Genomic DNA, 21,504 nt, shown 5'->3' with positions numbered 1-21,504 from the left:
CTATTGATCAATAATGGGGAACCATGGCCAGTAGGAGCTGTGGGCTCAGTGCCAATAGATGAGGGGCAGTACATGGTGCCATGGAGCCATTCCTATACATGCCAGCTGCTTTCAGGAGTAGTACAGGGCCAGGGCAGGAGTAAGCCTGACTTAACTCCACTGCTTCACCATGCAGAAGCAGTCTATGCTTCCTCAACCCCTGTCCCAGCCCTGAACCTCGTCCTACACTCAACCTCCTGCCTCAGACGTGAGTCCCCCCCCATACCCAAACTCCTACCCAGAGCTTGCACCCTGAAACCCCTCCTAGAACCCAATCCTTCACCTGGAGCCCCACCCACACTCTGAACCCTTTGGTCCAAGACCAGAGCCTGCACTCCAAACCCCTACCCCAGCCTGGTGAAAGTGAATGAGGCTGGGGGAGGAAAGAGGATGGAGTGAACAGGGTGAGGCTTCGGAGAAGGGGTGGAGCAGTGGCAGGGCATCAGAAGGGGTGGGAAGGAAGTGGGACAAGGATAGATCTTACATTGCACTTAAATTGAAAAAGTGATCTTGTGGTTAGAAAGGTTGGAGACCACTGGATTAAATGATCAAGTGGTGTCTGTTCTTAATTGTTCATTCCTGCCTTAATCTTTTTGAAACTATTTAACTTTTACATTACAGTAAATGCCTTCAAATGATTCAAAAGCGGCGAGGAGTCCTGTGGCACCTTATAGACTAACTGAAGAGTTGGAGCATAAGCTTTCGTGGGCAAAGACCCACTTCGTCAGATGCATGTAGTGGAAATTTCCGGAGGCAGGTATAAATGTGCAGGCCGGAATCAGGCTGGAGATGACGAGGTGGATCCAATCAAGGAGGTTGAGGTGCCACAGGACTCCTTGCCGCTTTTGCAGATTCAGACTAACACGGCTACCCCTCTGATACTCAAATGATTGTTTGGGAAGACCATTTAAATCCCTTTGTTTTTTCTATCTTTGTGAAGATTCTTGCGAGCATATTGAACATCAGGGATTTTACAATGCAGTATTTATAATCTTGGACTCTGTATGTGGGGACAAGAGAAGAAGTTATTCTAAAATTTTCAAGGAAATATTTCATTGTAAAATATAAACCATTTTAATTCTCAAAAGATTATTATATGGTAATTGTGTAAACAGTTTGCCACCTGGTCCTTCAATTAAATAAAACAGCACATTCTTCTTTATAGGTCCAAGAGGGCTAACGTTTCACTAGAGCCATAACTAGAATGGATAATTATTTTAAAGCAGCAGTCTGTGACCTGGACAAACTACTTGATGAATTTGAGCAAAATACAGGTTAGTTAGATCTTCGTGGTACACTTTTTTTTTTTTTTGGTTGTGTGTGTGTTTTGTTTTCCTCATTTAAAAAAAATGTAAATCATTAAGAACAAGAGGAAGTGAAAATACTTTGGTCTGTTGTTTATAAGTGGTGCTGGCTTTTGTTTTAAATAAAACTTTTGCTAGGTGGGAGGGCAGTAGGAGGAACCTGTTTTATAAGTTTTGTTTTTGATCTCCTTCTGTTTTCAAATAGATGAACTTGACTGCTACAGAACAGCTGCAGACCAGTGCGAGTCAATACAGCATTCATTCTCTTCAGAATTGGATCATTTACAACCTGTATCCCTAGTTTCCAAAGTGCAAGAATATGTTAGCAGTTGTAATACGTTACAAGAACTCTCTCTAGACAGTCAAGCTACAACAAATATAGCAAACTTTGAACTGAGTTCCGCAGCACAAAATGAGAAAAATGTTACTGGACTCGATCTTCTGTCTACTGTGGATGGTGGGGTCTCAAATGAAATTCAACCTTTGAGCCTGGGGAGGTGTAGTATACCCATATGTGATCTCATCAGTGACACAGGTAATTCGATCCTTGCAACAAGTAGTCATGAAGATATTCAGAAGCTGCAGCCAGATGACTTCCAGTGCAATGAGAACTCTTTGGTTGGCTTTGATTTATCTTTAGTACCAGGTACAGTTTGTAGTTCTTCAATGGGTTTCAACAGTGTTTCAAACACAGAGCAACAGAATGGTGGGGACTCAGCACTACAAGATGCAGGACATCTGCCAACAAAAGAGTTAAGCCAATTAGATTTTAAAACACATAATTGGAGTAAAACAAAGCTCTCCGATTCATGTGATGGTCAAAATAAGACAGAAACTTTAAAGGATAATAGAGTATTTGATCAGGTGGAACAAATTACAGGCCTTAATGCTACATCTGCCTTTGTAAAATCACAGACTTCAAATACAGTTATTTCCAAAGATGACCTAACATTTGAAAAGCTGCCTTGTGAATCATTGAAAGATGAAAGTCCTTGTGGTATGATAAGTCAAGAGGCACCTGAAGAGAGTGTTGTTGAAAATGTAGATTCAAAAGATGAAGGTAATGGGGAATCCTTGCTTTCTGATCTGCCAAAGAGTTCTGAGTTAAACAAAATCAGTTTAAAATTATCTGGAAAATGCATTTCACCAGACTTTACATCTCAAATAGAGGATAGGATAGTATTAGATAATATAAAAAATACAGAACAAAACTTGTGCAATCCAGCCCTTCATACCAATGAAATATTGCACAATGTTTCAACTTCATATGTAACTGCTGAAGATGTTCAAACCTCATTGTCGTGTCTTCCACTTCCTGTATCCATATGTGGTCCAGTAGTTGTAACAGAAGACAAAATTGGTCATATACCTCACAACGAAATAGCAGATGTCATCAGTGATACTGTGACTATGCATGCAGGAAAATCTAAGCATGGATTCCCTAGTATGGAATCCTTTGGAAAGATGAAAGCTTCTGAACCGGAAGAATACCTAAAACAAATCAATCAGTGCTTTGTGGAAGAAATTATAACTTTAGAGGGAGAGAAGGGGGAATCTGATGAAATTAATAAAGATGATTCTCCCCAAATACACACAGGTGCTGATGGCCCTGTTCCAGAATCTAAAATTGAACTGTGCAGTGATGGTTTTCAGCCAGTTGACATTCATGATGAAAGTATTACTTGTCCAGCTTTAGCTGACTTAACTTTTGAGGAAGACTTCACTAAAAGTCTAATTAGTGATGCAGAGCTTGATGCTTTCTTATCTGGACAGTGTCTTCAGCCCAATAATTCAAAGCCATTTGGAGAAGAAATGGATGAATTGCCGCAGACTGATACAAATCAAGTGAACTTAGTAAATGTAAATAAGCTGGATTTCAAAAAGGTCAATGAATCACAAACAAAAGCAAAACTGGAGATCAGAGATCGGAGAGACGAGATTAATAGTACTTGCAGGGTAGCTGATATTGACTATAAATTAGAGACGCCACCAGAAAAAAGTACATATCCTATTCAGCAAGAGGTCTCTAGCCATATAACTGAGACTAGTATTGAAATACCTGTGTCTGCTCTTAGTCATCAGAATGTACATATTGGAGGTGCTAGACCTAAACAATTGCTTAATCTTCCTCAAAGAAATATACCTGAGAGAGAGATCAGCAAGACAAATATGCCTAGCACTGAATTCCAGGAAGTGAATACCACACCCATAAAGGCCCCTTTGTGTGAAACCAAAATTAGTACTGACATAAGCTCCAATTGTAATCAGTCTGATACAGAAAACAGTTTGGAAGCAGGAGGAAGTTGTGTGCATGCAAATGTAGAACCTGTTAAAGTTCCTCTAGTTCTGGGACAAAAACAACCAGCCTGGGTTCCCGATTCAAAGGCACCCAACTGCATGAACTGCCAAGTCAAGTTCACATTTACAAAAAGAAGACACCACTGTCGTGCATGTGGGAAAGTAAGTTATGAAAAAATGCTTTGTATTATTCAATTTTTTACCATGTATTGTTACAGCAGGGGTATTTAGCCTGTGTCTGTGGACCCCTGGGTCTGACTGTCTTAAGATTTCCAAAGAGGTCTGTATCTCCATTCAGAATTATTTAGGGATCTGCAAATGGAAAAAAAGATGAAAACCACTGTATGGAATCATAAGACCATTCTGACTTAGTTTCCTTCTTTTAATATTTTGACTTTGCCTTATAATTAGTGCTATTTGTTTTTTAGGCTATATCAACCTGTCATTAGTAAACTTTTTTAAATTAAATTTAATACTATATTTTATAACGAGTTACAGATTGTAAAATATGAAGTATTAAGCAGAGATATAAGATTTTACTGTGAAAATAGAACTGAGGGGTAAAAATCTTACCCTATGACCAGTGTTCCATCTAATTTTTCCATCTAAGGGTGGAATAAATGTTATGTGCACTGAGGCATGTGCAGATGTGCACCACTAATAGAAATGAGCAAAAGCTCATTTGATAGTTGACTTGTTCCTTGACTAGTCACTTGCCCCTCCCTCCCCTCTGCTAGAGGCAGCAAATGCGGGGAAGGCAGAGATAGGGGCCTTCAAAGCAGCAGCACTACCCAGAGTACAGGCTCAGTGTAGTGCCATGGCGGCGTTTCAAAGGGGTAGCACCACATAGCTGACCCTGGGCTCTGCGCGGCATTTCCGCAGAACCTGAAGTCAGCTGGGGACTCCTCAGCTGACCATGGTCTCCACTCATTATTTCCACAGAACCTGGATCAGCTGGGGAGCCTCATAGGTGCAGCATTTCAAAGCGGTAGTGCACTTCATCTTGTGCATTTCAAAGTGGCAGCACCCATGTGGAACCCAGAGTCATCAGGACTTCCTTCTGCTCCCAGGCTGCATGCAGAGTTCCAACTTTGAAATGCACAAGACCCCCCCACTGGGCCTTTTGTACATTTCAAAGGAGCAATGCAGAAGTGCCTATCGACTAGTCAATGGATATTCCATTGGCTACTCGACTAGTAAATTAATCGCTATTTAACATCCTTACTTCTGTCAGAGGCAGCAATGGGGGGAGCAGGAGCTGGTGCTGGGGGGAGTCTGCTTAAAAGCCAGTTCCCCCCAGCACTGTCTCCTTAGGGGCAGAGGACGCAGGGGGGTTAGTGGAGACTGGCTGATTCCCAGCTCGTGCCTCATCCCAGATGCGCCTCTGCTTTTTAAAGGTATGAAGAGCCGACAGACTTGTGCAGGGTCCACCCTGATGCGCATTAACCTTTTAAAATGTATTTTAAAAGGGGACAGGCTCTTAATCCATTTAAAAGGCTGGTATGCAGCGGGGGGACCTTGCAAGAACTGGGAATCAGCTGTCCCGGCTCGTGCTGGATCCCTCCTCCTGTGCTTTAGTTTTTTAAATGGATAAAGAGTCTGTCAGCTCTTAATACATCCAAAAGACAGAGCCACAACACGGTTAGCTCAAGGCTGGGAGCTAACCCCACTGTGGCTCCTCGCTTACCGACAAGGCGATGGAAAATCCATTGACTAGTCAATAAGTTTAATCAACTAAATTTAACATTCCTAGGGGGAGGCTGTAGGCCCTCTGCTAATCTGATGGGTGGCATTTGTATTTCTCCTGGGCAGATGCCAAACTGCTCATATTAAAGGGGACCTTGCCTGTGACCTATTATTTGTCAACTTAAGCTGATTATTAAGATTTTTTTTCTTTTGGTATACCAACTTTTTCTTTACCTTCTAAATGATGTTAAAGATTTTTCAAAACTATTACATCTTAATGAAATATATGAAACTCAGGGCTATGTGGAGACAACTCAGAATTACTCTTAATCGTGGTAATCTGTGAAGTGGTTGGCGTAAGGAATAAGGTTTGCTATTTTCAGCTGCTATTTTCCACTGTATGTGAGTAATGTGCTTTGGAGCTAATATATTATGCAAAATCATTGAGTTAAAAGATTATTAAGATTGCAGAGTCAAGCACTCCAAAGTTGAGATGCTAGAATTCAGGATATTATCCTAACACCTGGTACCCCTCATCTTGAATGAGTATCTCACTGTGCTAGGTGATGGACCAACATAGAACAAAAGATCCGTGCCACAAAGAGCTTAGTCTAAGCCTGTGTCACATTAATTGGAGCCTTAGTGCATATACTTTAAAATCATTTTTAATTATATGATTACATATTTTATATCAGGGATCCCCTGCCTCATTCAGTATAAAAAATGAATAGCATTCACTTACTAAGCAGCAAGCTGCTATTGAATATTTTATTTTATCTTGGTTCAGTGGGTGGCCCTATACTTTATTTATTGCACATCATTTAAAGCCTGGTCTGAATACATAATTAATTTCTCCATAGGCTTTTCTGTGCCACTCCATCACTATAGAGGGTGAGTGCTTCATAAATAGGAATACATTTTACTGTTATATTACTCCTGTGAAGTGATAGTATTATTCCCATTTTACACACAGGAAGCTGTGGCCCAGGCATTAAGGTCAAGAGTGTAAACTAATTTTGGGTGCTCAATTCGAGATGCCTAATACCTGATTTTCTTCAAAGTACTTGAAGTAAATTTATTTTTATCATTTCACATGGCCAAAGCACATCTGCACTGATTTTAGTTAGAGCTGAATGCTCAGCACTTCTGCATATACCACAACAGGTGCTTCAGAAAATGATCAAACCTCCAGAAAATGAGAAACATATTGTTAATGACTACCTGTGGGATTTAAGCAAGTAGTCCAGAATCATATGGAGGCTCAGTGTCAGGCAGAGAGAGAACTTGGTTCTTCAGAGGCACATTGAACTGCTGTTACCATGGGACCATCTTTTCTTTTCCTGCTGTCCCCAGCCATATTCATCACATACCTTCTAACTTCCTCATTAAATGAGACAGAAGCCTTACACACATGTCCTTTGTTATGCCATCCTGTTTCATCCTCAGAGCTGATCTACTCTGTGCCTGGCTACAGTAGGAGTCTATAGAAAAAAATAGTATGTAATGGAGATTTGTATCATAATGCATACTTGCAGGGTGAATATATGAGTTTATAGGTAACATTAATTCTGATATTGCCAAACTTTTGAGTACTAGACTTCACAAACTTATTTCTCTCCCCCCCCCCCCTCTTTTTGTGTGTAATTTGTGGAGCTTTTTTTAAAAAAGGAAATCTGGGGAGATGTCATAGCCCTTTTTATAAGGGTGTAAATGCAGTTGCTTCACTGTTATTGCAGAAAATGAATGGAATCTGCTCCCATATAGTCAGGCTAGGTTTTCCTTCAGTCTAACTTACCTATTTGTTGTAATTAAGAGGTGTGGAGGAAATCTGTACATAGTCTGACTTGTTCCAGGAATCTTCAGGGCCTTTATTGGTTCTATATTGGGCTTGGAGCCTTATAAGTGCTACAAAATGTATATTGATGTGATGCTGTTGGAAGCAGCCATCTTGGTGCTCACTTCTGACATGATTTCCCTTGGCCCCGTTACCACACCTTTCCTCCAGTACTGACACTTCTGTCTTGGCATAGTGAGTGTATGTAGATTCCCATTAGGATTAAAAGGAGGAGACCAGGACAACAGGGTAAACACAGGAGAGTACAAGTGCTATTCTTTGTATTTCCTGGAACACACAAGCCTTGAAGTCTCAAATGGCACAGCTGTCATCTCGTGAGTTCCTCTGGAGCCAGCATATGGTCCTCAACCAGCTTGGACGCCCTCATTGATTTGGATTCTGAAAACCCCTTTAATCTCTTTGGGCCTGAGTGAGGGAACACCACTGAGACTACTAGACCTTCTTACACCTACCGCATGCTTTTCTGCTGACTGATTCTGTTCTTGTACCAAATTCTCTGGTCTTGATCTGGAACCATCTCAGAGACTTTGAATCTTTCTGGAAATGAACCTTTAGGGTACCCTGCTTTGACCTTGATATTCTGCATATCTGCTCTTGCTTCAGACATCGTGGAAACATTTCATTCAGGGCCCTCTTGAGTTCCTCATGTGGCCTGAAGTATAGGACTTTGGAGTCAACAAGACCACATCTGGCACTGACCTGTGCGCTGACACCTATACCATTCCTCCTTTGGCACTGCTCATCTCTAAGCTGCCTATTCACCTGGCCCTGATTCACTCTTTCTTGCTGACTCTGGACTCCTCACAACTGCAGGGGTAGCTGCCTATATCTGATGAATGGGATGAGACTCCTTTAGTGGAACATACAGATTGGTGCATCATCTGTTTTCCCCTCCTGATAAACTGATCATTTCAGAAACTCTTGGAGGTAGGCAAATACACTCAAATTGCACAGTTTCATCAGAGACATCTGATACCTTATTGGACATGTTGCAGATGAAGACCAGGGAGAAGCTTGCTCTGATTTTCAGTCCAGCCAAGGATATCTGGCTTATTCCTTTTAATCCCCTGTCTCTAAGGGTACGTCTAGACTACGTGCCTCTTTCGCCAGAGGCATGTAGATTAGGCTACCAGACACAGTAAAATGAAGCGGCGATTTAAATAATCGCCTCTTCATTTAAATTTACATGGCTCAGCACGATGGTCGACAAATACCTCTTATGTCGCCACCCGCGCGTCCAGACTATCACGCTGAGCCGACAAACAGCTGATCAGCTGTTTGTCGGCTCAGCGCGGCAGCCATGTAAATTTAAATGAAGTGGCGATTATTTAAATCGCTGCTTCATTTTACTGTGTCTGGTAGCCTAATCTACATGCCTCTGGCGACAGAGACATGTAGTCTAGACGTACCCTAAGAGAAGACCAGATGTATCACAGACGAATAAAAGAACATAGAACATTCAAGTTCTTCTTCGAGTGATGTCCCCGTGGGTGCTCCACTACAGGTGTCGGGCTCGTCCCGGCGCCGCAAACCGGAAAGATTTTGCTAGCAGTAGCCCCCTCCGGAGGACCGCGCATGTTCAGAGCGTCCCGCGGCGTTCGCGCCTTTTCTGCGTCACGCGGTCCGACCCGCCAGTTCCTCCTAACCGTCCACGGCCGCAGACGGATTTGGAACACGCTCCTCTCCTGAGGAGAAATTGTTATTCTTGTATTTCTATATTCTTTCCCAGTTAGCCCCTTCCTACTTAGTGTTAGTCAGTTATTCTTTTAGATTAGTTAGTTAGTAGTTGATAGTTTAAAAAAAAAAAATTTTCCTCTCCCGTTATAAACCCTGAGGGACGCTCCGGCGAGCCCTCAAGTTGGTCTGTTCCCGGAGACCTCCTCAGCAGACATGCCCGGCTCTCCGGGATTTAAGAAATGTGCTTCGTGTGGAGAAGCCATGCCTGTCTCTGATGGCCACTCCCGTTGCATTCGCTGCCTAGGAGAAGGCCACATCCCCCAGAAATGTGGTCACTGTGCCAAGTTAACCACACGCACAAGGCGCGACAGAGAAATGCGCCTGAAAATGCTGCTTTTCAATAAGGCTCTCCAGCCTCCGTCAGCAACAGAACGAGAGGATCCGGGTGCGCATAAGTCTAAGGACGGAAGAGGCTCCGCTCCGTCCAAGAGCCTAAGTGCAACAGACGCACGAGGCTCGTCGGGCCACCCTCCCACACAGGGAGCCGACAAATTATCGAAAGCCCGCAGCACATCAGCGCCGAGTCCCGCGCTCTCAGTGATATCGGTCCCGCCAGGCCGCCCGGAATCGGCACCATCATCGGCAGCACCGAGTCTCCGAGCGGCACCGCAGCCAGATACGGTGCGGTCCTCGGCACCGAGGCACTCGGCACTGTTGCCTCATGATCGCTCCCAGGCCAAGCCGGCACCGGGAGTCGACCCGGCACCGAAGCCTAAGCAGGCACCGAAGACCAAGCCGCAACCACCTAAGGCACCGGATACGGCACCGAGGAAACACTCGGCACCTAGGTCATCCCACTCAAGACCTAGTGATGCAGCTATCCCACACACTCGGGGCACGTCTGCACCAACCCGCACCGACCAACCATTGTGCGCGGCTGAGCCGGCTCCGTGTGTGGTCTCAGCACTGGCCCTTAAGGCCCTACAACCCCATGTCTCTGGGAGTGACACGGCCCCACCATCTCCATCTTCGGTGCCTCGGTCACCACACCTTCTGGGAGAAGTCTCTGAAGTTGCCTCAGTTGCCTCCATTCCGGGTAGCCCAGTCCCCCAGGCTCTACCATCCACGGCGGTGCCGACTAAGGCGCGAAGGAAGACCCACCATCCTCGCACACCTTCTCCAGGTTCAGATAGGGTGACCTTCTCTCCTGGACCATCGCTTTCACCACTTCAAAGACGGCGGGACCACTATTATGATTATTCCCCTACACATCGCTATTACAGATCCCCAAGGCGATCCATTACACCGCCTCACTATCACCGCACATACTACTCGAGATCTCCGTATCGTTACTCATACTGCTCACGATCCCCGCGATCTCCTCCTCGCTCCCGTTACTATCGCCACAGGAGCGCCGCTTCTTACTCTCCGCAGTATTCACACCGTGGTTCTCGCCATCGTATGCACACCTCGCCTCATTCTGATCATTCACGTTCAGTCACAAGGCGCTCAACCTTGTCCCAAGACCGGCAACAATTATATTCGCCACGGCCGACTACCCAGGACTCTCTTCCGCCGGCTCAACGCCCACCAACACCTACCGGGGATGCGTCAACAACCTCTGCCCCGCATGACGATACCACTCAGTCGCCGGTGGCAGAGCACCAGCCCGTGGCCTCTCCGACAGATGCCGCTTCTTCTTCCCCGGACAACGCGGTTTTTAACGACGAACCTCCTCTTGCGGATGACTACAAGCAATTTCATGAACTTTTCAAATGGGTAGCGCATTCACAAAACTTAGGCACCTCTGGGGCACCACCAAAACACCATGCCCTCCTTAGAAACTTACAGCAGTCCAGCAAATTTAAACTAGCTCTCCCTTTCGATGCCGCTATCCTGGAAGTAGCTAATGACATCTGGCAAACCCCGGCATCTATGCCCCCTACCAATAAACGCACAGACAGAAAATACTTTATTGATGCCAAAGACGTAGAATTTCTTTTTACTCACCCCGTACCAAATTCCATCGTTGTCGACGCAGCGCAACAAAAGGCAAGGTCCGCACAAGCGAGAAATTCCACCGCGGACAAAGAAGCCAAGCGTCTGGACTTGCTTGGCAGGAAGGTATATTCGTCGGCAACAGCCACATTAAGGATGGCAAACTACTCCGCCCATCTTGCTAACCATGACTTCGATAACTACTCGAAGTTGGTGCCGTTGATACAACATCTTCCTCATTCCAAAAGGGACGTACTGAAATCCATCGTGCAGGAGGGTTACACAGTGGCCTGTAATGCACTCCAGATATCTCTGGATATTGCCGACTCAGCTTCTCGCACTACGGCGACATCGATTGTCATGCGACGTGACTCTTGGCTCCACCTGGCTTCTGTGCCAAAAGATCTACAGCCTAAGGTGGAAGACCTTCCGTTCGACCGAGCGTCCCTGTTTGCCCAAAACACGGATCAACTGTTTCACTCCGGAAAAGACTCCCGAACCACGTTAAGAATTCTCGGGATGTACACTCCGCCTTTCAGGCGCAGGAGAGCGTGGCCGTATAACAGACAAAGGCCTCCCCCTTCTACTTCTTCTTTTTATTCCAACCAAAGCTTTAGACCTTACGACCAACATAAACAAAGGCAGCGCCCCCAACGCCGCCGCCAGCAGCCTAACAAAAATCACAACCAGCAGCAACCTCGGCAGCAGGTTTGACGGACTTGTCGAGGGTCTGCGTACCATCCCCTTACTGGAATCCCCAACACGAGTAACCAAGCTCTTCCACCGCCGTCTGAACCCTTACTCCCTTCGTTGGTTCGCCATCACCACGGACCGTTGGGTCAGGGAGATCGTAACCTCTGGGCTCACCATTCCGTTCTCCACTTTACCTCCCACCAACCCCCCATCCCTGTCCCTTTTCAGGGACCCCTCTGACGAATCCCTGTTACGTCAGGAGGTCATGCACCTGCTTACCATGGGTGCGGTGGAAATAGTTCCTCCCGAGTTCCGAGGCAGAGGGTTCTATTCCCGGTACTTTCTCACCGAGAAGAAGTCGGGGGGATGGAGACCGATCCTAAATCTTCGCGGCCTCAACCGCCACCTGCGAAGACACAGATTCAAGATGGTTACTCTGGGTTCCATCATCCCAACACTACACAGAGGGGATTGGTTCGTGTCCCTCGATTTACAGGACGCATACTTCCATATTGCCATCCATCCAGCTCACAGGAGATTTCTACGCTTTACCGTGGGAGACGATCATTACCAATACACGGTGCTCCCCTTTGGCCTATCCGCAGCCCCAAGAGTGTTTTCAAAGACCATGGCAGTCGTAGCTGCGTACCTCCGTCGAGCCGCATCACCATCTTTCCTTATCTCGACGACTACCTCCTCACGGCCCCTTCGAGACAAGAGGCCGAGACTGCAGTTACCACTACAAATGGTATCTTCGAGACTCTTGGACTAATTATCAATCTTCCAAAATCTACTCTGATTCCTGCCCAGTCCATCGTTTTTATTGGAGCCAAACTAGACTCTACCACCGCTATGGCGTACCTACCTACAGACAGAGCCGACTCCATACGGGACCTATCAAGCATCTTGCTTACGGCCCCGACAGTCTCATACTTTACCTGCCTGAAGCTGTTAGGCCACATGGCCTCCACCATGTATGTCATAACCTACGCTCGCCTCTGCATGCGATTGTCTACAACATTGGTTCCTTGTAGCCTACAAACCGGGCATTACCAATATCAACAGTCTCACACCTGTCCCTGCCGTGTCAAGGAATCGCTCGCATGGTGGCTCCAACCGGCCAATACTCTGGCGGGTGTTCCCTTCCGGATCCAATCCCCGTCAATTCAACTTACCACGGATGCGTCCCTCGTAGGCTGGGGGGCACATATGCTGCATATTGAGTCCAAGGATTATGGTCCCACCAAGAATCCCTACTTCACATAAACTTCCTGGAACTCAGGGCAGTTTTCAACGCTTGTCGCCACTTCGTCCACCAAATACAGGGAACCACTCTACAGGTCCTTATGGACAACATATGCACTGTATACTACATCAATCGACAGGGCGGAGCCAGGTCCAGGACCCTGTGTGCGGAATCAGTGCGCCTTTGGAACTGGGCAATTCATCACAATGTCACACTCACAGCCTCCTATCTCCCCGGCAAAACCAATACAATTGCGGATGCACTCAGCAGATCCTTCCATTCCCAACACGAATGGGAACTCCTTCACTCCGTAGCTCGCAATCTGTTCCAGCTATGGGGCTACCCAGAGATCGACCTCTTTGCTACTCGCGACAACAAGAAATGTCGCGCTTACTGCTCAAGAGCGGGCATAGGCACCCAATCGATGGGGGATGCCTTCCTGCTCAGGTGGGGAACATACCATCTCTTATACGCCTTTCCCCCAATTCCACTGATACCCCGAGTAACAGAGAAGATACTATCCGACTCAGCGACAGTAATCCTGGTGGCCCCCTTCTGGCCTCGCCAGACATGGATCACGCAACTCATGCAGATGTCGGTGTCCAGACCTCGACGACTTCCACGGATCAGCAACTTGATCTCGCAGAAAAACGGCCATCTTCTCCATCTGGACATCGACCGTTTGCACCTGACGGCTTGGCTCCTAACTGGCTCCAAGGCCTAGAGCTAACTTGCTCCCAAGCAGTCAGGGACGTACTAGTACAGAGCAGACGCCACAGCACTCAATGATCTTACCTCTACAAGTGGCGTCGCTTCTTCGCGTGGTGCCAATCACAGACCATCGATCCTCTCAAAGCACATATTCAGTGCATCCTAGACTATGTACTTCATTTACATTCGCAAGGCTTGGCTGCTGCTTCCCTAAGAGTACACTTGGCAGCAATTTCGGCCTTTCACGCTCCAATAGAGGGTTTTTCCGTCTTCTCTCATCCACTCACGAAGAAGTTCCTCAAGGGTATTTCGAATCTCTACCCACCGCATAGACCTATCTCACAACCATGGGACCTTACCCTCGTCCTGGACACTCTTACCTACCCACCATTTGAACCACTTGCAACTTGTGATTTACAGACCCTCACAATTAAAGTTACCTTTCTCCTTGCGATCGCCTCGGCTCGACGAGTCTCCGAGCTCGCGGCACTCTCTGCCGATCCTCCCTACACAGTATTCACTCAGCAGGGAGTCTCACTGAGATGTCATCCAGCTTTCCTGTCAAAGGTTAATTCGTCATTTCACGTCAATGAGCCTATAGTCTTTCCTACTTTCTACCCCAAGCCACATGCTACACCTGAGGAAGCCCGCTGGCACACATTAGACTTCAGAAGGGCGTTGGCATTCTATTTAGACAGAACGCGTCCCTTCCGGAAGTCCCCACGATTACTGTTGTCACTGGCGAATCGTTCTAAAGGTCATCAACTGTCGTCACAATGTATTTCGGCACATCGTTAACTGTATCACTCGTTGCTACACCCTCAGGGGCAGGTCTCTACCCTGTCCACCAACAGCACATTCAACTAGGAGTATGGCCGCCTCCACGGCTTTCATGAAGAACGTACCGCTACGGGACATATGCCGTGCAGCTACATGGTCGTCTTCATCCACGTTTGCTCGACATTATGCCCTTGACCGTCTCAAAGCAGCAGACATAGCCGTCGCTCAAGCAGTTCTTTCTTCTGTGCACAAGTACTTCCGAAGCACGACTAGCGGTTAGATGACTGCTTCATACTCACCTGTAGTGGAGCACCCACGGGGACGTCACTCGAAGAAGAAGAAATTGTTACTCACCTTGTGCAGTAACATCCGTTCTTCGAAATGTGTGTCCCCGTGGGTGCTCCACGACCCGCCCTCCTCCCTGCTTCGGAGCTCTGTTTTGTATCTTTCAGATGTTCCGGCTAGGAGGAACTGGTGGGTCGGACCGCGCGACACAGAAAAGGCGCGAACACCGCGGGACGCTCTGCACATGCGCGGTCTTCCGGAGGGGGCTACTGCTAGCAAAAACTTTCCAGTTTGCGGCGCCGGGACGAGCCCGACACCTGTAGTGGAGCACCCACGGGGACACATATCTCGAAGAACGGATGTTACTGCACAAGGTGAGCAACAATTTCATCCTTGACAGTCCCAGGCAAAAACTGGTACAAACCAAGCAGTTCCATTGATTAGTGGGCCTGTTTCCTCATCAACCTATACCATGATCTTTGGTTATCTGACCCTGGGTGGTAGATAATGACACAGTAAATGTATAGATGAAATTGACCATCCCTTCTCCTGTGCTCCAAGAGTTGAATTATGAGGAAAACAGACACAATTTTCAGGGTGGGGGACCTTTTGTTTTCCCTTCACCTGCTAGCATCATTGCCTTAGATGCATCCAGTGTTGGCTGGGTTGTGTATCAAATATATGATCTAAGGAACAGCTGGAGTCCAGACATCGTATCATTGTGCTGGCGCTCAAGGCAGTGTAATGAGCTGTGAAAGTCTTTTGCTCATTCCTACAGCTATGTATAGTACAGGTGCTTGACAGCAGCATGGTCATGCATTAAATCAGCAAGCAGGGAGGAGCACATTTTCCATCTCCTATCTTCAGATACAAGAAAACTTTAGGTTTAGTATATTCAGAACCAAATCTGCCCAAAGTTGTTTGACTCGCCCAGTAAGAAAATGTGAAAGCCTATTAGCTCACTAAGAGGTTTCAGGATTAAGCATCAACACAAATGACCCTTGAAATGAGTGGAGGACATTGCAATATTTTGTAAATGGGATCACTCAGAGACCTTAGAGTTGGGACAGAGCACCAGACAAGAGCACACAGGCAAAAGCTCTCAGATGTATTTCTTGTGGATTAGAGCTATCATCAATATACTTTCAGTTCCATTCTCTTGATGCCCAGAATCTTAAAGATGAGGCTCAACAGAGCCAACATTGAACCTTGACAGTACCAGTATACAGGTCTTCTACTGGTAGTCAGGGAATATCCTTACTTACTGCTTGTCCCATGATTAAGGGGAAGGATTCTGCCACACAACCTAGGGTGGAAGTAGGACTTAACCTTTGGCGGGTATGGAGCATAATTTTCTGGACAATGGAGTTGTTCTCTGAAGGTTCACACCATCCTTATTCCAATCCAAGAGGCCTCCAGTCTAAAGTATGACACCCCTTTTCTTCCCCCCCCCCCCAATAAAGAAAAAAGAAATGCAGGTGAGTTTACTATCTAGGCCACTGAATAAAAGTTTTATTCAGTGGAAGGCTGGAAACCCTGCTGTCTTAAAGTCTTGGGGCTTACCATTAACTTCTCTAAAGTTCTATATATCAGCCTTGTCTGCTCAGAAGTTATATTGAAGTCAAACACATCTTTTCTCATTCTATACTTTTTGGTTTCTTATGCATTTTTAGTAAAAACATTTTTTTCCATTTAAGAAATGACCATATTAATGAGACCTAAAATATTTTTCTCAAAGATTTATAACTTGGCCAAATGTTTAGGTGGTGTTTCATAGGAACAGTAAAAAGTGCATCCTGGGCATAAAGGCAATGCCCCCCCCCCAAAAAAAAGAATTTCAAATTTCCTGTTTCAAAGCATGACTAAGTATGGTTTCTCATTGAGAAGTGGTTGTAAGTATGTATTTAGGGAAAAGGGCAAAATACCCCCAACCACATTTTGAGCTCTTTATACCAATATTCCTTCTAGTTCTTTCTGTCCATGTGTGAAATACATTTTATGTGCACAGAGGGAGGTGCAAATGTGCACCATCAGTAGAAACACGTACTACTGGCTGTGGGTGCTCTGCTAAACAGCTGGAAACATTTAAATCTCTCCTGGGTGTCTGCCCAAGTGCTCAGCGAACACTGGTCTGCACCATTTTTTTTCCTGAAATGTAAAATTTTCAGCATGAAGCAGATACCTAGCATGAAAAATGTTAGCATGGTAATGATATAAGTAACTAAAAACAGTCTGATGATGAAAAGTGTCAGGCAGCGTTAACTATAGGTGGCACTGTCATCTCCACATAACTGTTTAAAATCAATTTTGTTCTGACTCAGGTGTTCTGTGGTGTCTGTTGCAATCGGAAGTGCAAGCTGCAGTATGCTGAAAAGGAAGCAAGAGTCTGTATTGACTGTTACACATCTATTAATAAAGGTAAAAAGTTGTGATTGTGGTTTTATATACTTTTAGTTACTACTTCCATCAATTGGGGGGGGGAATTAATCAGAATTGTTATTTTAGGACAGAAGAATGAATCTGTGCACTCAGGAGGAAGCTTTTCCTTTCTAAGACAATGACTGGAATGTTGATTTAAATTTTGCCTAGCTAATACATCTCAGTGACTTCAATCTTCCTCCTTCATCCTCCGCCATAGTAATTATGAGTACACGTGATGGAAAGGCATGGGAGTTCTGATGAGGCTAGAGAGCTGCTATTTGGTTGGCTAGTGTGGAGTCTAAGTTGAAAAACTACTGCATGTCGTTCGTTTGGGAAATCATTACTCTTTAAATCATACTTAAAGTAACTTTTTTTTTCCTCACTATCTCTGTGAATATCCTTTTCCGTTTGATTACTGTTGTGAGTCAGTTGTGGTTACAGGAATTGCATGGTTTGTATGGTAATTGCTGAAACAACAGGCTGTACAATGAGTGTCCATGTCTACATTTTGAAGACGAATAGCAGACAGGAATATTTAATGTACAATTTGAGGCAGCTGTAAATATTTAATAAATGGCAGGATCTTCAAAACTTAAGTGCATTTTTTTCCTTTTAGCACAGGCATTTGAAAGGATGATGAGTCCAACTGGTCCTATCCCTAATTCCAGTATCTCCTTTGAATGTTGTTCTACTGTTCCACCTTTGCAGGAAGCGCAGACACTTGGCACCCCTAATTCTCCATCTTCTGTTTTGTTACCTATCTCTGTCCTGAAACAACCAGGTGTTGATGGTAAGTTAAGTAATTTTATGGGTTGCTATCTATTATCTGTTTCTAAGCTATTTAGCTTGTACTCTTTCAGCACATACATAGATGATTTTGCAGAATAGTTTGGTTTCTTTAATCAGTTGATCAAAGAACACTGTGGGTTGAGAACAAAGATACTATAATGATTAAGATACTGGACTAGGATTCAGGGGAACTTACATTCATTTCTGAGCTCTGCCATGGACTCAGGATCCTTGTGTGAGTTTGGGAGAGTCGTACCATCTCCTTGTCTTCATTCTTCATTTGTAAAATAGCAAGGGAGTAATACTGCCTTTATCTTGTCTATTTGATAGTAAGCTTTTCACTATAGGGACTGTCTCTTACTGTGCCCAAGGTATAGCACGAGGGCCTGTTGTCTCGATGCTCTGATTGGCGAGAACAACAGTTTTGTGTGTACGGTGGCTGTTAAGGACCAATAATGTTTTCTACTTCTAAATTAGAACAATCCTATGATGTGGAGAAATATATGCAGAAAAAAGCATCATTTGCCCTCAAAAAAAAAAAAAAATCTCTGAACTATCATTGTGGTTCATGCTAAATCCAACATGCTTAATGTAATAACTTAATTTGGGGGGGGGGAAAAAGCCAGAAACCTTATATGTCCCTTTTTGCTGCTGGAAAACTGTGGTAAATACCAAATTAGTGTTATTTTTTTAACCCATTTTTTTAGGGCTGTGCCCCAGAGAACAGAGGAGAGTCTGGTTTGCAGATGGTATTTTGCCTAATGGTGAAGTTGCAGACACAACAAAACTATCATCTGGAGTCAAGAGGTCTTCACTAGATTTGAGTCCAGAAAGCCCTGACTTACCAGAGGTGCATATGTTATGTTCTCAAAAGTATACACTGATGCATGATTTTTCACCAATAAAAAGTTGATTGTCTTCAAACAACTTTGTTTGCCTATTTAAAATGACACCCTCATAACTGCAGTGTTATGTGGCTTTGACTTCTTTCTGGGTGGTTGAATTGATTTAAATAATCAAATTTAATAAATGTTTTCCTTGTACTTGAGTTCTGTAAAGAAAGGTGCACAGTCACTGGCTGATAGAGCCATTAGAATTGTTATAAATTCAGTATATTTTATTTAGTTGCACTAGATTTGATACCTCTTTTTTGCTGCCTTAGTGGGTATGCTGTAACTATATACATTTATTTAAGTAATTATCTAGTTTAATGTTTTCAGTTATTTTTAATTATACATGTTTAGTGTGTTAAAATATGTTTAATCATATATTGCCTATATAAATAACTTTTTGCTCATTATTTGTGTCAAGCTGTAATTAGGATGGTAAATGGAATTAAATTCAAAACAAAACAACGTATAAAACTTATATATCCAAAACATTAAGGTTGTTTTGTTTAATAAACTTATGTCAAAACAGGTTTCATATTTAAAATTAAATGATTTAATAAAGGAATAGTGATTAATTGTAGTCAGTGGATTAAACAGGTTATTTCAGGTTAGCTTTCGAAAAACGTTATATATATCAGTAAGTGAAAGTGACTCACTGAAGCTTAAATTCCCATTCACCGAAGTCTCTTAAAAATGAGACAGCAGTCTCCTGCTTTATACAGTAGTTGTTTTTCAGACTTTTAAAACTAGTAACTCTCATCCCCTTTTTCTTAATTTTTCTTCATAATTGAGATGAGTTTTCCTGCTTCTTCCATTCCCAGTAGATTTCTCAATTTCGAATTAGTCCAAATAAAAATATATTTGTCTTCTGATGTCAAAACAAAAAAGTTTATTTAGCATTTAAGCAAACTGTTTCCAAGTGCTCGATGACTTCTGTCAGTTCAATGGTGTGAGTTTAAAAAAAAAAAAAACCCAGCAACATGTCATGTCAGCAAACCTGATTCTCCTCCAGCCCTGAAACTTCTCATGGTTATCATAATTGGTGGATGATTATTTGATGTCCATGCCATAGCAGTGTCTCCTTTTCTTGGGAGTTAGGCATCTACTGTAGGAGTTTGTGTTGAAAATATTGGCAAGAAAATGAGACGGAGTAAATGTTTGATCATCCATTTCTTTACTTGCAGAAATTTAACTTTGTCATTCGGTATTTTTTTCTGCAATGTCTCTTTGAAGTCTTTGAAAATGTTAGCAGCATCAGTAATACAGTAGCAATCTTTCTGCCAATTGTCCAAGGCTATGGATGTGGGTTTAGCATATTCAGCATATTGTCTACATTTTGCTTTAGTTAGTAGTTAATTGCTTTTGTTCCATCTGTTTTTGTCACAAATTCCTTCACGATTTTTATCAGAAACATCTAGTTCTTGATTAATAGCTGAAAATAGTCAACCACTAAATTCCATTAACATGTTGGGAGAAATAGTCTGGATTCTTCAGCTCTACTCAGTACTGTTTAAGCAGAGTGGATTGTTTACAGAAGGCTTTTGCAATGTGAACACTTTTATTTATTCCTGAAGTTGTACTTAAATCTGTCTAAAAGATGTGTTAGCTAGCTTAACTCCCATATATGTTTCAGTTTTCCTTTATTATCTTCTAGATTTCCTCTCATCTCTGCTATATTTGAAGCATTGTCTGACAAAGCTACACTCTTCACACTTATATTTGTAGCTAGTTTATGGCTTTTACTGCTACTTTTAAGTAGTCTGCTATATAGGGATTTTCTGATAAATCAATTCTTTCTGTAAGATATTACTGGATCATTGTGTATATTGTTCTATTTATCAAGACTCAGATTAATGAATTTTCCATCAGTTTTTGCCACATTGTTCGATTTCCTTCTCATATACCACATCCCAGCAATGTGTGCTCTGTTGGGTGGAGTGTAGTCTGGCTGTAATGACTGAACTGTGTCAATGACGTTCTTCTTTTGAACAAGATGAAAAGGGAATGTGTTGCATAAATGAACCAAATAGCTTTTTAATCTATGGATCCTTGCTGGAATTTGCTGGTTCTGATAATGACCTCATCCACGGTTGTTGATAAAGAATCTTTTATTAAGAGGTAGTTTACTGCCTGACATACACTTAGTTGCAGCCCTACTGGTGACACCAGCAGATTTTACAGATGATGGATGTTTAAATATGTCATCTATATCCATCTTTATATACAAATGTTACTTTTTAACAGGAAGTCTTCACCTAGAATGTTTGATTATATTGAGCAATAAAAGTAATTCAGTAGTCCAGTAGTAATAGTAAAAATTAAATAAAAAAATACTCCCATAACAAACGAAGACAACTGTATTATGAACATGCTTTGAAATTAAGTAATCCACCCATAATTAAAATTTCCATTTACTAGCATATTAAGACATTGCAGGGAGTCCGTCAGAATGGTACAGAAAAAGTTGACTAACCAGTTCCAAAGATGCCATTCAGACATGTACGTGTTGTCCTCTTCAAATTCATAGTGTTTCTTTCTGAAAACCAAGCCTTGCATCTTTGTTGCACTGTTTACATTTGACAGATGTTTCTTATTATCCAGAGAGATCTAAATTTCTCTTCAGCTATGACTGTTTTTCCTCCATTTACCAGGGCCTGGGAACGGGGGGAGTGTGTAAAGTCTCCTCCCGCCCTGCCCCTTCCTTGCAAGGACTGCATGCTCATGGCAGGGTGGGAAGAGTTCCTGATTGACTTGGGGGTGGAGAGGGAGCACGTAGTCTTCTTCCGCCTTGCAAGGGGCATGGTGCTTCTAAGTGCTGCACATTCCTTGCAG

General features: G+C 43.7%; 1 protein-coding gene across 4 annotated transcripts in view; it reads left to right on the top strand.

Moving 5' to 3' along the window:
- The window catches only part of ZFYVE16 (zinc finger FYVE-type containing 16), an 87,948-nt gene that overhangs the window by 17,412 nt on the left and 49,032 nt on the right, over positions 1 to 21,504 (top strand). For all 4 annotated transcript variants that reach the window (XM_006124320.5, XM_075932214.2, XM_025185282.3 and 1 more), the window contains 5 exons: positions 1,205 to 1,313; positions 1,549 to 3,803; positions 16,894 to 16,990; positions 17,610 to 17,783; positions 18,490 to 18,632. In XM_006124320.5, coding sequence (XP_006124382.3) covers positions 1,244 to 1,313; positions 1,549 to 3,803; positions 16,894 to 16,990; positions 17,610 to 17,783; positions 18,490 to 18,632 — 2,739 coding nt within the window. In that variant the 5' untranslated portion in view covers positions 1,205 to 1,243. The remainder of the gene's footprint in view (positions 1 to 1,204; positions 1,314 to 1,548; positions 3,804 to 16,893; positions 16,991 to 17,609; positions 17,784 to 18,489; positions 18,633 to 21,504) is intronic.

Source organism: Pelodiscus sinensis, chromosome 6 (assembly GCF_052426305.1).
Source record: "Pelodiscus sinensis isolate ZL-2025 chromosome 6, ASM5242630v1, whole genome shotgun sequence".
Lineage (NCBI taxonomy): Eukaryota > Metazoa > Chordata > Testudines > Trionychidae > Pelodiscus > Pelodiscus sinensis.
The sequence above is the reverse complement of the archived record's forward strand: the minus strand, read 5'-3'. Positions and strand labels throughout refer to the sequence as shown.